Genomic DNA, 18,385 nt, shown 5'->3' on the forward strand with positions numbered 1-18,385 from the left:
CATGATTCTTGGTCTTAAGGCTAGTGCTATCAGCCTACACACCAATATCCCTAAACATTAAATAAAACATTAGTATAACTTGCTCTTTTCCTATATCTCTCATTTTGTCATGAGCTCAGGATGAGCTCTGAGACAAATTGAGTTAAAAGAACTCCTAAATTAGCTATTGAAAAATTCTAATAGAATATAAATTCTCTGAGGACAGAAATTATCTTGTTTTTCTTTGCCGTCTTAGTGCTTAGCACTGGTCATGGCACAGAGAAACTGTTAAATAAATGCTTTCTGAATTAATAAATGAATGAATGAATGATTAGATTAGAAGAAGGATGGATTTTCTTAACTCCTTAGCTCCCTGATGTAGCAATACACATTTTAAAAAAGGTTCGGATAACTTCATTTAGAAAAACAGAGTTGAACAAAATCTGATTCCACATCTTTATAAGTGGTGCTTCCTTGCTGTTCTAGTCCACAGTGAGGGTATATGCTCAGTTTTTACTTTGTACCTTCACATACCAATAGTAAACACCCACCTTTCCCCAGCCATCACCACAGTAATGACACAAAGGCTGAAGACCCAAGATCAAATACAGACCATGTTGCCTTTATACTTTCCAACCTCTTCTGGTCTTTCTCAAAACTCCCGTCTCCTCACCTCATTAACTTTCATCTAATGCTTCTCTCATACAAGACAATATATTGCACCTACTAAACACCTCAAAAATAATGGTTATATCTGCCAAACTACTTACATGCTAGCCCCCTTCTACTCTCTGACACCCTGATGTACCCCTGTGAGGTACAATGCAATGAATTACCTCACAGCACCTGTTTCCTACAGCTGGCAGGGTGGTAAAAGAAGTACTAGCATGTATGGCTCAGGATAAGTTAATTCTCTGTTGAATGACTCTGCAGTACTCCCAGACTCTTCATATGGTGGTGAGATATCTTAGGGAATAATCTATTATAAGGCTCTGCTCTGTCCTACTTATGTGGCTTTGGTTTCCTTCTTTATAAAATAAGGGTGTGTAAGTCATTTCTAAAGCCCCTTCCAACCCTCAATCTCTGAACTGTTAGTGTTCATGTGGAAAGAGTTTCATTGTTCTGTTTAGTTTTCAGTCTCCTTGCCATAAGATCTGGAGTGGTAGATGAAGGGTGACCATAGTGGGAGCAAAGGAGATTTGCTTTCTGCTGTGTATTGCATATGGCCATCCTTTCTTGAACCATTTTCTAATCATTTATTAATGGTTCTTCTCTTGCCTCCCAATACTTTATTTTTTGTTTTTGGCATATTTTTTATTTACTTATCTGTTTACCTTTTAATCTTTTCAGTAGACTATAAATTTCTTGAGGAAGGCAAATATTTTGTTTTCCTCTTAGTTTTCCCAGCATCTTGTGTTGTTTTTAGTGAATTGTTGTTTAGTTATTTTTGCTTGTGTCTGACTTTTTATGATCCTTTGTTTGGAGTTTTCTTGGCTAAGATACAGGGATAATTTGTCATTTCTCTCTTCAACTTGTTTTATAGATGAGAAAACTGAGGCAAACAGTGTTAAGTGACTTACCCAGTGTTACACAACTAGTTTAAGTCTGAGGCCAGATTTGAACTCATGAAGTGGACTTTTCCTGACTCTAGGCTCAGAACTCTATCCACTGTGCCACTTTACCCATAGAAAATAGTAAGTGCCTAATTAATATTTGTTGGATTGAATAAGCATTAGTATTTTAGGATTGCTCACCAATGTGTTAACTTCCAACAATGGCTTGTTATCTTCCTGGAATCCCCATGGCTCAGGTCCTGCTTTCATTAGTTATATAGCCCTCAGATTCCAGTCCCTCATAGTGTGTTTATTTAGATAAATAGCAAAATCCACATTAACAGTCTCCATTAATGTCCTCTCCCTGAGCCAACTCCTATGCCAGAGATGACCATAATAATTGGGAAAGGCCTTCTACCAAAAAGGGGCATTTGGGCTGAGTCTTGAAGGAAACCAGGGAAGCCAGGTGGTGGAGATATGCAGAGAAACAGAGAAAATGCATTAAGTCAGGAACTGGAGTGTCCTATCCAAGGAACAACACAAGTTTTGACAGTGTGTGTATTCTGAATGCCTTGAAAATCCTCATTATATGGTATCTAGGTATTTATTTCTGTTGAGTTATGTCCTCTTCACTTAAATTCTTCCCTGATATGAATAGGCTATGGAGGTGACTCTGGGTGTATCAAAGCTTGGTCAATGAAGCACAGGCTTTGGCAGGTTCTACCAAATTGAAAAGACATGGAGTGTGAGTCTGTTATTAGACTGTTATTATGTTATGTACCTGCCACCTGAATTAGCCTAGCTAAGTATAGGGAGACTCATTGCCAAAGGCGTGGCCATTGTAATAGAAGTGGCCAGAACTATGTTATAGGGAAATTTGAAGGGTCTGAAATCTTTAGTAATAGAAAGAATAGCCACATTACTTTTGTTTTTATATGCTTGGTACTTAGTATAGTATTCATTTTAAGTATTTAGTTGCTTATTGATTGAATGTCTCCTTGAACTATGGATTAGTCTTTTGTAAGCATGTTAGCGTTTTGGGGCAATCTGGGGCTTGATAACTGCAGGATAAGTCTGGCCCAATGGGGCCAGGATGGAAGATTGGTCCTGGATAAGGATGCAGGATCTCATAGGTGATAGTTGAAGTCTATAGAGGTAGACAGGACTTGTGGATATTCCATGTCAGGCAAACAATAGTTATAAAGCCTAGGAAGGAAATGTGCTAAGGATTTATCTATGATAGAGGCTGAAAACAATGTGTGACTGACTCTAGACAAGATTACATAGAATGTAAGTCCTTTGAGGGCAAGTAATCTTTCATTTCTGTGTTTGTACCCCCAGTTTCAGAGAGCAAATCCTAGAACACTATAGGGGCTTAGTAAATGTTTGTTGAACTGAATTTAATTGAATTCATACTCTGAATTGAATTGGAAACAAATAGATTTTTTCCTCTGGGGGAAAAATGTGTTCCTTGGTCCCCTCACCCTTCAAAAATCAGAGAATCACAGAGAATTGGTGGTGGTCACAGAGGGTACCTAAACTAATTCATCCTTGAGCAGTAATGGCCTCTGAAACAGCTTTGATGACCTCAAATGAGAGAGATCTTACTATTTCTTAAAGCATTTCATTATACTTTTGGACAGTTTTCATTGTTAAAAAGTTTTTTTCTTGTATTTCTTTCTACCTAATAACTGTAAAGTGCTTAGCAAAGTGCTTGGGACATAGCTAGCATTATAGAAATGTTATTATTATTAACATGATTTGCCTGAGAAATTATGAGTTCTGCTCTCTGGGATGACACAGGAGAATTTCTCATAGAAATCCCTCCTAAGTTTTCCTTTTTCCAGGCTAAATTTCTCCAGTTATTTTAAGTAGTATTCGGAAGGTCTGGTTTTCAGTCTGATCATCTTCCCATCTTGTTAATGTTTTTCTTTAAATGTGAAGCCCAGAAATGCACAAATTTCTCCAGCTTTGGTTTAAACAAGAGAGGAGAGTGAAATAAATACATCTTCTGAACATCTTTCTTTTTTTCCTTTGAATGTATCCTGAGAGCACATTTATTTTTTTTGTCCATTATGGCAACTCATACTTAATTTTGTAGCCCACTAAGACCTTTAGATCTTTTTTTATTGTGAAATGTATTGCATCTCATAGGCACTAAATTATCTGTTGAATTGAATTCCAGTGGCATCTTCTTGTACTCTATTTAGGCAGAATGTTACATTGTTCTCTGCTGAATTAATTTCTTTTAGAACCTTTTGGAACAGATCTTAGTTCAGTCACATAATCTCCATATGACATTGATCAAATACTTTCCATTTCCTTAGTCTCAGTTTCCTCCTTTGTAAAATGAGAAAACTGGATAAGATGATCTCTAAGGCTTCATGAGCTCTAGATTCTGTCGATACTAAATGGCCTTCCTCAGCTTTGGAAGTATTTTTTTTAATCCTTTCACCAGCAGTGGTCATCCAGAGAAGGGTCAAAGAAATTGTCCCTCTTCTCTCGTTCCTTCCTCCCCTCAATCTAAAAAATTATGCTTAGGTTTCATTGAGAAAGAGTAAGCCAATAGGACCTTCTTCTGGACCTTTTTAATCTTCCATTTAATTTTTAAACCCTGCAATGATTGTGGAATTAGTTACAGGGGCCTGGGGCAAGGAAGGGAATGAAAAGGGGATGTTGAGGTGGGGAAGGGGTAGCAGATGGAAGAACAGAAGCCACTTGGAGAGGTAAAGCCCTAACCCTGGAGAGGAACTGAGAAGTTCTGGGTTAAATGAGACCATTCAGTGTGGAAGGAATTAGCGGTTTACCTCTCTGTTTTTAATAGGGACTTAGACATCTGGGAGGGATTTCATTAATGTGTTACTTTTCAGGTCTGGAATATCAGCATAGAATGTATAAGATTTTTCTCATTAAACTTCAGAACTCAATAAACCCCCAAGATAGCATGTTCTGAAAAGTCAGAGAATATGAATTAGGAGGGACCTGAGAGTGCAATAGTTTAGAAGATAGAAGACCCAGATCTGAATCCCTGCCCTGCACTTCTCCTTAATAATCTTATGATCTTGGACAAGAGACTCCCTTGAATTTGGCCTTAGTTTTCTCATGTCAGGGCAAGAAACATATATGATAATATATTCCTAATATGATAATTTATATTCCTAAGGCTTAGCACATTCCAGGCACTGTGCTAAGCCTTAGGAATATAAAGAAAAGCAAAATGTTTCCTCACAAGAAACAAAAAGAAGTGAAAATGGTTTCCAATATCTCTTCTAGCTAGAAAAGTCTATCCAATGACTTCTGAGGAATAACTGCCTTATAAAAGATATGTCTTATTGAGTTCAACCCCCACTTTACAGAGGAAACTGGAGCCCAGGAAGAAGGAAAGGACACAAAGGTAGTCAATATCTACACTCAATTTAGGAGTGGGCTACAGCCAGCTTGGGCAGATGGTCGATTCGGGAGTGGGAGATGGGGGAAGACAGGGATTGTTAAATTTTCAGTGTGAGCATTTACAATTAGCCAGTGTTACCAACTGGAGTTTTATTTATTGTTTTGTTGATTTTCTAGACTTACGAAAATGTTAATAATATAGGTTAACCTAAAAAGTATGTCATGGGTACTTTAATAGTTATTGATTTACCAGCATATCCTGCCTATTGTCTAGAAAAAGAGTAGAAATGCGTGTGATCTAATGAGAAGAACTTTGGGACTGAAGTAATGGAGATCTGGATTTGAATCCCGGCTTTGCTTCCAATTTATCACAAGATCAAGAGCCAATAACTTCTTTATGAGCCTCAATTTCTGAACCTAGTTGTGAGGACTATATTTTATAATCTTTAAAGTCTCTTTAAATTCCACATTGCATAATTCTATGACTTTGTGATAAGACTTCACAGTCTCAGGCATGAGATTGGACATTTTAAATGCATTATCTCATTTGGTCTCTAAAACAAGCCTGGTAAATCATTAATCTCCATTTTGCACATGGGGAAACTGAGACACAGAGAGAGTTTTTTTTTTTTTAATGACTTGCCTAGGGTCACATAACAAGTGAATATCTAAGGTTACAACTCTCAGGACCTTCTAATAGACAGCAGGACCCAGCAGTGAAGAAAACTTGAACTCAAGTTCTTCCTCTGATATCCATTTGTACTGCAACCCTAGGCAAGTGACTTAAACCTCCAGTGTTCCAGGCAACTTTATATATTAGTTGATAATCTGAAATGGAAAAGGGAGCTTACTCACCAGGAATTCCCTATGCCAATGAAATCACAAATTTATAAAATATGTGCGTGTGTCTCTGTGTGTGTCTGTGTGTATGACTATTGCAACTGTCCCCACAGAGACAAAATGAAAAATACAACATGGTAAATGCTTAAATATTTGTTGAATGAATGATATTTGTGAGTTTCTATATATCAGAGGAACATGTAAACAAAAAGTAGTTGCATTAGATTGAATCTGACTGTGACAAGTACAGATAGAGAAAATGATATATTTATGTATAAGATACATGGTAAAGAATTAACTCTTTTTTTCCAGTCAGGTTTAATCAGGACACAGGAAAATGAGTTCCTCATATCTCCATTGCCAGTGCTACTAGCCCAGGAACACAACTATACTTCTCCAACAGGCCACCATCCTCATGTACTGTATAAAAGAACAGCAGAAGAAAAAATCCAGCAGTTTCAGGTGTTCCCTGGATCCAGTGTGCCTTCTCCTCCCCGAAGTCACAGCCCTCAGGAAGCTCCAACTCTGGAGAAGCCTTCTCCGCATCGAAGGTTGCAAAAGCAGCACTTTTGTGGAAGGCGCAAGAAATGTATGTAAGGAAACATTCTCTTGCTCTAGTTTCAAATGTGGACCCTGTGCAGACGTGTCTGTGTTTGTTTAAGAGCAGACAGCAGTGCTGACATGGCTGGGAGTGGGGAGGCTTGTTTAAAATGGGGCTAATTCTACTCTAGGGAAATTGGGAAGGAAATACAAACAAATACAACTATATAACAAACATTTATCAAGTATCTACTGTATAAAAATACTGGGCCATGCCTGAGATAATTTGAAAATTTAGATAAAACCAATCCACAGTCCTTGTAGTAATTGTAATTAATTAAACTAATGATCCACTTGGAAAATAAAATACAGATATGACAATATAAAATGTCACATAATTAGTCTCTTTAGAGAAATTTGAAATAAAGTATTTTTAGTGCTCTGAGGGAAAAGGCTATTATTGAAGGTTAAGACTTCAGGCCCAAAGTACAGAAATAAACCCCTAACCTGACCCTTTGGGACAAAATTTGGGTGATCATTTTTTATTCATTTTTAAATTTTATTTTGGAACAAAAATAATTGGGGCAAGTTGTTTCTTCTCTTTGTCTCTATAAAATGAGTGTATTGGACAAAAATGTGAGAAAACTTTAGCAGAGTCACATTCATTATCTTCAAATATTTGACCTGCTGGCAGTCAGTCAATAAATGCCATTATGTGCCAGATACTGTGCTAGGTGCTGGGAAAAAAGAGGCAAAAGACAATACCTTCTTTAAAGGAATATATTTAAAGGTAATATGTGTGTGTGTGTGTGTGTGTGTGTGTGTGTGTATAAAATCTAGTGAGAGAGGCAAGAAGCAAAGAGATATGTAAAGATATGAGATCAAAAGGAAATAATTAAAAAAGGGAAGCCACTGGTGTCAAGTAAGACAGAGTAAGAAAAGATTCTTATAAAAGATGAAATTTTACTTGGGACTTAAGTTAAGGTGGAAGAACATTCTAGGCACTGGGAAAAGCGAGAGAAAATTCCTGGAGCTGAGAGATGGAGAGTCTTGTTTGTGGACCAATCAGGAGGCCAGTGAAACTGGATTGAGTAATACATGGTAGGGAATAAGTATAAGAAGATTGAAGGGTAATAAGGGACTAGATTATGAGGGGGTTTGAGTACCAAAGAGAAGATTTCATATTTATAATAACCAATTTTTTGAGTATCTATTATGCAGGATTTTGTGCTGGTAACTAAAGGAGAGATATTGTTCAGATAAAACATAACCTCTAATCTCATGGACCATATAGTGTACTTTTGGAATGCAACACAAACCTAAGTTACTCTAGTTTACAATGTATGGTAAGGATCATTATAGTGATACAAGACAAAGTTGAGGTAAGAGGAGCCAGGCTATTCTCAGTCACTGGAATGAGGAAAGTCTTCATAAAGGAGATTATTTTTGAGTTGGGCTTTAATAAATGACAGGTAATTCAATAGGAGAAAAAGGAGACTGGGGAGAGTATCATAGGCATTAAGAATAGGATGGCTACAGACATGGGTACCTTACAAAGTATAGGGTCAAGTTTTCTGGGAGCTTATAAATTACGGAGGGTCGAAATATGAGATGAAGCAATAAAAGTTAAGTGGTATCAGGTTGTGGAAGGACTTGAATACCAGGCAAAGGAATATGAACTTTTGTTCTATAGGAAGGAGGTTGCTATTGAAGATTTTTGAGCAAAGGAGTGACATAACTAAATCTTTATATAAGAAATAGTATTCAGAAATTAGTCTGAAGGATGGATTGGAGAAAAATGAGAAATCATATAAAGAGGTTATTACAATAGTTTAGGCAGATATGGGAGGGGACAGTTAGGAAATGATATAGTAGAGAGGGAATTATCTATACCAATAAACAATTGCATATGACAATTAAGGTAGAAGGAAGAGGCGGTATTAATGCCAAAGTAATAAATATGGGAGACTGGATGCTATTTGTTGGCACCACATACAAAAATAATGAAGTGAGGAGGCAGCTAGGTGGTGCAGTGGATAGAGTACCAGACCTGAAGTCAGGAGGACCTGAGTTCAAATCTGGTCTCAGTCACGTAACACTTCCTAGCAGTGACCCTGAGCAAGTCATTTAACTCCAATTGCCTCAGCAAAAAAACAAAAAGAAAAAAAATAATGAAGTGAGAAGGAACAGCAGGATTACAGGTAAGGAGGGGTTGTTTTGGGATGTAATGGAATTTGAGATGTTTATAGGGAATCCAGGTGAAGAGAGCTTCCAGAATGAAAGAGAAGAGAATCCATAACATGGAATCCCTTTATTTTTCATATGAAGCTGCTGAAATTCAAAGTGTTAATAGACTTGCTCAAGATCACATTGAGGGGAAGCATCAGGGACAGATTCCTCTGATGCCTGAGCACTCTCTTTGTTCCTTGCAATCCTACTTCCTCGAGGTCTCCATTGATGATGGGGCAATGAATAAGATCACTAAGGGAGAGTGTCAAGAAAGAAGAGGACCCAGGACAGATCCTTGGGAAATACTGGTTCTTAACCTGGGATCTATCAACTTTTTTTAAAAATTGGTAACTATATTTCAGTTTCTTTTGTAATCCCATATTTTACTTTATGCATTTGAAAACTTGATTCTTGATTAATTCTATTGTCTCAAGTCATTTTCATCATTTTGTTTTTTTATTCTTTCTGAAGGAGGAGGGATTTTTATAGCTGCCATTCAGTAGCATGTGGTGGTGGCCATCAGGCTTGAGTCTTCCTGTCCTTTGGAGATGGTCTCCCTCCAGACCCTTTCCAAAGTGGTTTTGTCTCTTTGCAGATGCCCCCAAGCCTCCCACAGATGACACCTACATAAGGATGGATGAATATGTCAGCACTGGACGGCTTAGAAGGTCTGCTGGGAAGTCCCAGAGAGGTCTCAATGTGGAGACGCTTGTTGTGGCTGATAAAAAAATGGTGGAAAAACACGGCAAAGAAAATGTGACCACATACATCCTAACTGTAATGAATATGGTAAGGCCCAGAATGGACTGATACCAGACTTTTAATGTCTGGATGCTCAGTGATGCTGGAGTGAGGAAGATATGCATTCAGACCTAGCCTCTGACATTTACTAGCTGTGTGATCCTGGGCCCATCACTTAACCACTGACTGCCTCAGTTTCCACAACTAAAATATATAATTTCTATTCTCAAGGAGCTTATAATCCATCTATTTGGATGCAGATCGGGGTAGCCCAATGCTTTTTGATTCTGTATTTTTCCATGACTTCCTCGAATATTATGAACCCAAAAAACTGGAGGTCTTCTTTTGTTTTTTCATATGTGGTAGGATATCTGTGTAACACTTGGATTGTACATTAGTTATTCTTCATTCTTGCTTCATGATTAGTCTAAGTGCCTTTCTGGTCATAGATGATGAAGCTATGGGTACTATTGATGAAAAAAATGTTAATATTGTACTCTTGTTTTGGGCACAAATCTCCAGAGAATTTTAGTTATTTTAACTTTAATCAAATTTCCAAATCATTTCTGGCTAAAGAGACAATTATCCACCCCAAAAGTCAATATGTATTTATTGAGAACCTATGTTCCAGGCACTGGGTATACTAATTAAAAAAAAAAAACAGTTCCCAATCTCAAAGAGTTTACAGCATAATGGAAGAAGACAATACACAAAAGAAAGCTGACAAGGGAAAAGGAAAAGGCCCTATACTAGCATGTGGTTAAGTTAGAAAAGCCCCAAAATAGTACAATCAGCTGAGAAATGGTGTCAGAACCAAGCTCTTTTCTTCAATGGAGCTTTTGGAGTTCATGGCTCTACCCTCCAGTCAGGGGAGCAGAGAGCAATGTGATCAGGCAGAGTCCCAAGACTGATAAGCTCTTACAGGATGCTGTAGTTTTCCCCAGTAATGAGCTCCCCTGGGCATGGTTGAAAAGTCAGAGAAGTCCCAAAGTAGCAAAGCCAGAAGAGATGAATTTCCTATTTGAAGTGAAACTTATAGGAATCAGTAAGCAGAATCCCTTAAACTCTTTAGAATTGTTTCAACACCTTGCCCAATAAATGGTTGTTCATCAGAAATGTTTTAGATGAGATTCCTGTTCATGTTGGACTAGAGAGTCTCTGGACAATCTAGTTCTGACATTTTATGCCTATATTTCGATAGAGATGCAAACTACTGAGCTTTGCTTTCAAGGCTTTCTACAATCTGGCTTCAATCTATCTTCTCAGCTTTTTCTCTTACTATTTCCCATCATTCATTTTATGTCTAGTCAAATAACTTACTTGGTATTTGCTGTTCTTATTCTACCTCGTCCCATATTTGTATCTTATTTACAATGACCCTTCACTTTTCACTGGGTTCTGAATAGCCTCAGCCCTATCTCCACCTGATGAAAGCTTGCTTCATGGCTTAACTTGGGTGCTAGTTCTTTCCTTGAGTCTAGTTAGAAATCATTCTAGGTATTTAGAGTTTCAAGTAGATAGAGCACTGGACCTGGAGTCAGGAGCACCTGAATTCAAATCTTGCTTCAAATACTTAGTTGCATAGTTCCCCAACTGCAAATGAAAGATAACAATAGCATCTATCTCCCAAGATTGTAGTGAGGACAAATTGTTTGCAAAATGCTTTATAAATGCTAGCTATTATTATTTGTGTATATGTATTAACTCCCTATTAAACTCTAAGATACTTGAGGGGAAGAATTATGTCATATTCATCTGTCTGTCTATTCATCTCTATCCCCCTCTTTATAAGTCCTCACCCTTTAACATGCAGCTTAGCACAGGCACTTAGTAAATGAGCGAATGAATGAGTGCAACAAATATTTTCAGTTTTTATTTTCAGCAATAAAATTTATTCTCATTGTATTTTGATATAAAGTAGGTGACATTTTCTTTTCTCTTTGAGAAAAGTTAGTTTTTTCTTATTGGATTTTGTTATCTTTTTCATTATTTAATCAGGTTTCCAGTCTTTTTAAAGATGGGACCATCGGAAGTGACATAAACATTGTTGTGGTGAGCCTCCTTCTCCTGGAACAAGAACCTGTAAGTGGTGGGATACAGCCCTATCTCATTCTGCTAGATTGTAGGCTTCCTTCTGGTAGAGACTGTTTTGTACATTTCTATGTTCTCTTCTGCTCTCCATAATCTTAGACTCTGTATGTACACACACACACACACACACACACACACACACACACACACACCATTCCTATTTCTGAATTCTAATTCAGTTGAAAAATAGATTATAGCACAATTTGAAGAAAGGATGAATAGTCTTTAAAAAAATCTCCATTGTATGAAGGTTCCATGACAGTTAACATAGATATTGTCTTGAAATAGGAAATTCTTATTAGCAGTAAGTAGTAATAGTTTGTCCTTCATCCTCAAAGAGGATCATGGTATGGGGAAAGTCATGTCATGACTTGCAAGTAAATTGGATTTAAGTAAGGCTCCTTTGGAGTCATCTGGATTTAGTGGCAAGAAATAGATCAGAATGACTGGAGATGGCTTCCAAGTAGTAGCAGTAAGTGTTAACTAAATTATTGTTTGATAAAAAAAATAAATAACCAAGGCACTAAAATTTGGTGAATATTTATTGTTTGCTCTAGGCACCATAGAACTGCTCTAAGCACCATATGTTTGCACAGCCATGGAGATGGAAAAAATAACTTATGGGAGCAGAAAGACAGCAGCTATTGCCAGGACTGCTAAGGATGTAATCACCCATCCTCCTGCTTTGCTGGGTGTGTTTGCAAAAGCAGTAAAAACAGGGAGAATTCAGGTGCCTGAGAAATTTTTCCTTAAATTGGTCTTCTCACTGTGGTTATGCAGCTGCTTTCATTGTCAGGAGGGTGAGAGAGTTGAGCAGAAACCTTTTTGTGTCAGAGCATTGTGGGTGTTAGGAGTCAGATTCCCTGAATAGCTTTTCCTGTGTGTTTGTTTGTATTTCTTTGTGGCACATTCATTATAGGGAAAGCCTTATGTTTACTAGACTATGCTTTAAGTAACCAGAATACATCAAAAAATCTGGGAAGTTGTGGTTTTGAGTCATAGTCAATAAGTGACAACTACATTTTATAGGCTCTTTTCTGAATCTTCTCTGTTTCTTAGGAATGTCTGTGTTAATGGTCATGGGACTCTCAAACAATAGAGAATTTTTTTTTGAAAGACTCTTCATCCTTTCTTCAAATCATCAAATTGCTACAATCTATTTTACAATTGAATTGGCATTCAGGAAGGGGCAATGTGTGTGTGTGTGTGTGTGTGTGTGTGTGTGTGTGTGTGCATGTGTAATCTCCTTATTACCCTCTAACTGGGAAAACAAATAAATTATATATATACTTCCCAATTATACACTGGCTTCTTGTCACAGGGGTCTTGTATATGATAGGAAGACCTTTATAAATATTTATTGAATCTGAGTCTCTCAACCAACTAGAGTGATAGAAACTTCCTCCCCCAAGGAAGCATGCTCTTAATTCTTAAATCCCTAAACTACTAGATGGTTAGGAGAGGTGGATAGAAGTTTATGGATTTTCAGATGTTCTTTCTTATAGCAGAGAAACATTTTAGTAGGAAATTTGTCCTCAGAAGAGATGAGGACTTCAGACATGGGCTAAAATAAGTTAATTTCTGAGACCTCTTTGAACTTTAAGATTCTAGAATTCATAACATCAAATAGAATATGATAGAAACATTGAATCACAATGGGAGTTTTAGAGATTATTTAGATGAGCGGTTCCTAACTTGGAGTCCCTGGATTCTGAGGGGATTTGTGGATAGGTTTCTTGAAAGGGAAATAAAATACATTTTTCCCTTCCTTTTATTTTCTAACTGAAATTGATCAATTTCTTCAATTATTTCAAAACATTATTTTTAGAAGGGAGTCCATAGACTTTACCAGACTGACAATGGGGGTCTTGACACCAAAAAGGTAAAGAAACATTACGCCAGATTAAACTTGTACCTAAAAGGAATTTCTTCTTTTAGTCAATCAGCGAATATTTATTAGTGCCTACTATATGCTTGACACTATGCTAAATGCTGAGATTACAAAAAACAAATAATAATAAAAATTTCCCTCCCCTGGAGGATCTCACAAAGAAACAGGGGAAACAACTAGCAAACAAATCTATACAAACAAGTTAGATAAGGAATAAGTAAAAAATTATTAAGCAAGGGAAAATACTAGAATTAAGAATGATTGGAAAAGTTTTTCCATAGAAGATTAGATTGTAGTTCAGCTTTAAAGGAAACCAGAGAAGTCCATAGGTATAGACAAGGATGGAGGACATTCCAGGTATGGAGAACAGGCAGAGAAAATGCCCAGAATCAAGAGATGCTGTGTTTTATTTGTGGAACAGTAAAGAGGCAGCCCCAGAAAATGTCTATCTGTTTTTTTCTTGAAGATCTCCAAAATAAAAGCATCACATTCTACTTTGGACAGAAAAGATGTCAAACTATCAACCTCGTGTAAACTTTAGCACATTGTCTTAAAATTATGGGTTTATGTATTTGGGGAGTGGGAAAGGATGTGGTTCTGCTTTATGGCATCAGTGAGAAGCATGGAGTAATGGAAACAGCAACAGTTTTGAAGTCACAAAGAGCCCACTCTGCCTTTCATGTGTTTTGTAAAACTAGGAAATAGCATTTGGCTAAACAGATGTCAGCAACATTAAAATGTGGCCCTACTAAATCTGACAGATTTCTTCTGGAAGCTATATAAAAATACATTTTATAGTCTTAGTTGAGTGTCTTTGAATTTAGTTCATTCAGTGCAAACCACATTAATTAAGCACCTACTGTGCTCTTCAGTAGTTATGCTGTCCAGTGGTACAGAATGCAGTTGAGAGCTGTGCAAAGATCCCTAGCTTTGGAGTTATAGGATCTGAGTTCACTTCATGCCTTTGCTGCATTGCTTTCCACCTGTGTTACCCTGTGTGAGCCCGAGCCTCTTTATACTTCATTTTGAATAATTCATCTTGAAGTTAATATTTTTTAAATTACATATCAGGACTTCTTCATTTTTATTCTTTCCTATTAAAATCTTATTAATTCTGGTCTTTTTCCAAGAAGTTAGCAATGAACATAATAATGATAGCTAGCATTAATATAGTGCCTACTATGTGCCAGATACTTTACAAAGGTTATATCATTTGATCCTCAAGGCAAGTGCTATTATTATACGCAATTTAAAGAAGAAGAAACTAAAGTAGATGGAAGTTTAAGGAGTTCACCAGGATTACACAGCTGGTAATTGTTTGAAGCTGGATTTGAACTCAGGTCTTCCTGAGTATAGGTTCAGCCATTCTATCCATTGTTCCATCTCATTTTCATATACTCAGATAGCTGATTTAAGTATAACTTCAACATAGGTAATGAATCATTTATTACTAATTTTGCTTTATGTGATGATCTTAATTGTCTTCCATGTCCAATATCTTCTAATTTATTTGAAGAAAATGTTAGACCCAAGACTTCAGATAGTCTTCAGTAATGCCAGACAGTCTCACATTGTAGTTCCTGAACTGTTTTGGCCAGATGCTTGGACATATCAATGACAGGGCCAGTCCTAGAGGTATCTCTTATTGTAGCCTCCAGATAAAACTAGTCTTACCTCTCCACAATATACCTAGAAAGTGGTCATTTATTGACTTCTGATGAGGAAGAACTCATTCTGCCTGAGGAAACTCATTCTATTTTGGGACCGTTTTAACTGTTAGGGAGATTTCCTATATATAGGAAATATAGATATTCAATACACATTATATATATATATCTTTAATATCTATATTTAATACACATTATATGTATATATAATGTGTATTGAATATCTATATTTCCTTACAATTAAAGTATTTAGCACAATGCCTGTTGGTTAACAAATACTGATTCTCTTCTTCCTTGCATCAAATCTAAGTCTGCCTCTAATGCAACTTCTACTCATTATCTTAGTGTTTCACTTTCTAAAGCCAAATAGGACTGACTTGTCTGTTCTTAGTTACCCTTTCCCATATGACAAACTTTGGGATTCTTTTTATTTATATCTTTTTTTGTGTGTTTCCTAAATTTCTTTCTATATTCCTTCCCATTCTTCTCTCAAAGTGCCATACCATATAACAAAGTTTTGGTTTCTTTTTTTAAGGAAAAAAAAGAAAAAGAAGAGGAAGAAGACCAGCAAAAATTTCTAATGCCTTATAAAATCTGGTTATATACCTATGGTAATGCTCCATATCCAAGAACCGACTGTTCCATCCCCACCTTTGCAAAGAAGTTGGGGGAGGGAACACCTTGCAATCAATCCTTGCACTCTTTACTAAGTCTTTTCTTCTTTTTTCTTCCCTTTGCCAATCCTCATGTGCAATACTCTCAATGCCTTCCTCAATCTCTTCTTAACTCTCTTGTTTATTATTGTCCTCCCTCTTCTGTGCTGCCCAAATACTGCATAATTTTTATAATATAGAAGTACTCTGACATGGCCAGAATGCAGATATCTTAATTTTTTACACTATGACTTTTGACCTCCAAATGAAACTACTCCCATAGTTACTAATAATCTTAAAAAATATAGGTTTTTTTAATTTTTCAAAATACATGCAAAGATAGTTTTCAATTTTTACCCTTGCAAAACCTTGTGAGTTCATATTTTTCTCCCTACCTCCTCACTTCTCCCTTCCCTTAGACAGCAAATAATTCAATATGTATTAAACATGTGCAATCTTTCTACACATATTTCCATGTTTATCCTGCTCCACACTAATAATCTCTTAATCTGAAAATCTAATGGCCTCATCCTTCTTGACCTCTCTTGAACAATTGGTCACCTTCTTCTCCTTGATACTTTTTCTCTCTAGGTTTTTGTGATGCTACAATCTCCTGGTTTTCCTCCTAACTCTCAGTTTCCCTTGTTGGATTCTTAACAAGGTCATGCTCACTTACTGTGGATGTCCTCCAAGGTTCTATCTTGGAATTTATTCTGTTTTCCTTGTATTAACTCTAATGGATTCACTTATTGTCTCTATAATGATGATACTCATATATGCTTATCTAGTCCTACTATTGATCTTGGGTTTCTTATTTTCAATTGCTTATTGGATGTCTCAGACATATTAAGCAATAAGTCCAAGACTGAACCCATAACTTCTCTGTCACTGTAAACTTCATCCCTGTCACCTGAGCTCTCAATCTAGGTGTCATCCCTGACTTTTCAATTTCTCCTCTCATAGAGACAATCTGTTACCAAGGCCTTATCAAGTCTTCTTTTGCAGGTTCTTGTCATTTAAGGAACGAATTATTAAAATAGCCTATTGGTTTTGGTTTTCTTGCCTCAAGTCTTGCTCATTGCAGTCCATCTTCATTCAGCTATCAAAGTGATTTTCTAAAGTATACATTAGATCACTCACTATTCCAGTAAACTATAATAGTTTCCAATTGTCTTGGAATCAAATATAAAATCTTTTATTTGGCCTTTAAAATACTTTATAACCTGCTTCTTATTACTTTACTCCCCTCCAGGTACTCTGTGATTTACAATCCCGTGAGTCTGACCTCCTTATTCTTCCTTGCACAAGACTCTCTCATTATTACTTCTGAACATTTTCACTGGCTTCCCTACATTCCTGGAAGGCTTGTCCTCCTCACTCTTCTCTCCTTAGTTCCTTGGCTTCTGGAAAGTCTCATCTCAAATCCTATCTTTACCAAGAAGCCTTTACCATTCCCCCTTATACTAATATCTTCTTTTTGAGACTATCCTCAATTTATCTTGTGTCCATATGTTGTCTGCCACTATTAGGCTGTGAGCTGCTTGAGGGCAATGAATTTTGTTGGGCGGGGGTGGGGGGTGGGGGGGTGTTTCCTTTGTATCTTCCATGTTTAACATCATACCTGGAACAGTAGAAACTTAATAAATGCTTATTCCTTGACTTGGGATGTCCAATTTGAAATGTCTAAAAGATGGTTGGAGATATAAAATTTGAGAATCATCTGCCCAGACAAGATAATTAAATTCACAGAGGCTGATGAAATCATCAAGTGAGAAAGCATAGCTAGAATAGGACAGAGCCTTGGGGTACAACCAAAGTTAGAGAGTAATTTTTCAGCTCTCTCAATGGAAATGAGGTCAGCTCTATCTCAAAAATGGAAATGAGGTTAGTCTGCAGTGACCTGTTATTAATGAAGCTATACTACTTCTTTGTTATTTGCATTTCCTTTTCTAGGTTTTCACTATCCCTTTATAGTATATTTCAGAACAGAGATTGGAAAACTATGGCCCCAGAGTCAAATCTGTCTTATTGCCTGATCTTTTATGGCTAGTAAACTAAAAATGGCTTTTGCAATTTTAAATGTAAAATCTATTCTTAGTTGGCTGGCTATAGAAAAGCAAGTAGCAGGCAAGATTTATTGGTCCTCAAGCACTGGTTTGTCAACTAGGAATTTTTATTCCTAGAATTTTGCCAAAAATCAAAAGTCAAGTTCACTGGTCTATAGTTTGCACATTCCTTTCTCTTCTGTCTTTTGATAACTGAAACATGGGCTCTTTTCCAGTCCTACAGCATTTGTGCCATTCATAATGACCTTTCAGAGATCACCAACAGTAGCTCAGTTATAATATTCATAAATCCTTATAGGAACTTGGAAATCAGGCACAAATGAAAAAATATGTATAAAACACTTTGCAAAACGTAAAACAGTATAGAATTATCATCTGTCATCATTATCATCATCAGTTATCTTGTTCTCATCTTTTCTCAGATAGAAATGATCTGTTCCATAGATTATTGTGAAGGTGGATAAGACTGGCTGCTTTTTTGTAATTTAATTCAAAGTATTGGGATGGAGATTAGGTTTTATAGATTTCCTAGAAATATCTTTGCGACAACTATAAAAATAAACAAGAAAAATGAAACGATATGTGTCTAATTTATTTAAACATGACTTTAATTTGCAGAAGGTTATCTTTAAAGAGCCCTAATTTAGAGATTAACATGGATTATTTTTGAAAGTTTTTCATTCTATGTAGTTTAGAGTTTATGAGTATTCAATATAGTGATAATCTTTTAAAAATATTTTTAGAT

General features: G+C 36.5%; 1 protein-coding gene across 1 annotated transcript in view; it reads left to right on the plus strand.

Annotated features, from left to right (window-relative positions):
• The first annotated feature begins 6,099 nt into the window (after positions 1-6,099).
• The window catches only part of ADAMTS18 (ADAM metallopeptidase with thrombospondin type 1 motif 18), a 129,915-nt gene continuing 117,629 nt past the window's right edge, over positions 6,100-18,385 (plus strand). The window contains 3 exon segments of the mRNA XM_051975103.1: positions 6,100-6,355; positions 9,127-9,320; positions 11,271-11,354. Of these exon segments, the coding sequence (XP_051831063.1) occupies positions 6,100-6,355; positions 9,127-9,320; positions 11,271-11,354 (534 nt within the window).

The sequence above is a fragment of the Antechinus flavipes genome, chromosome 2 (assembly GCF_016432865.1).
Source record: "Antechinus flavipes isolate AdamAnt ecotype Samford, QLD, Australia chromosome 2, AdamAnt_v2, whole genome shotgun sequence".
In the NCBI taxonomy this organism is placed as follows: domain Eukaryota; kingdom Metazoa; phylum Chordata; class Mammalia; order Dasyuromorphia; family Dasyuridae; genus Antechinus; species Antechinus flavipes.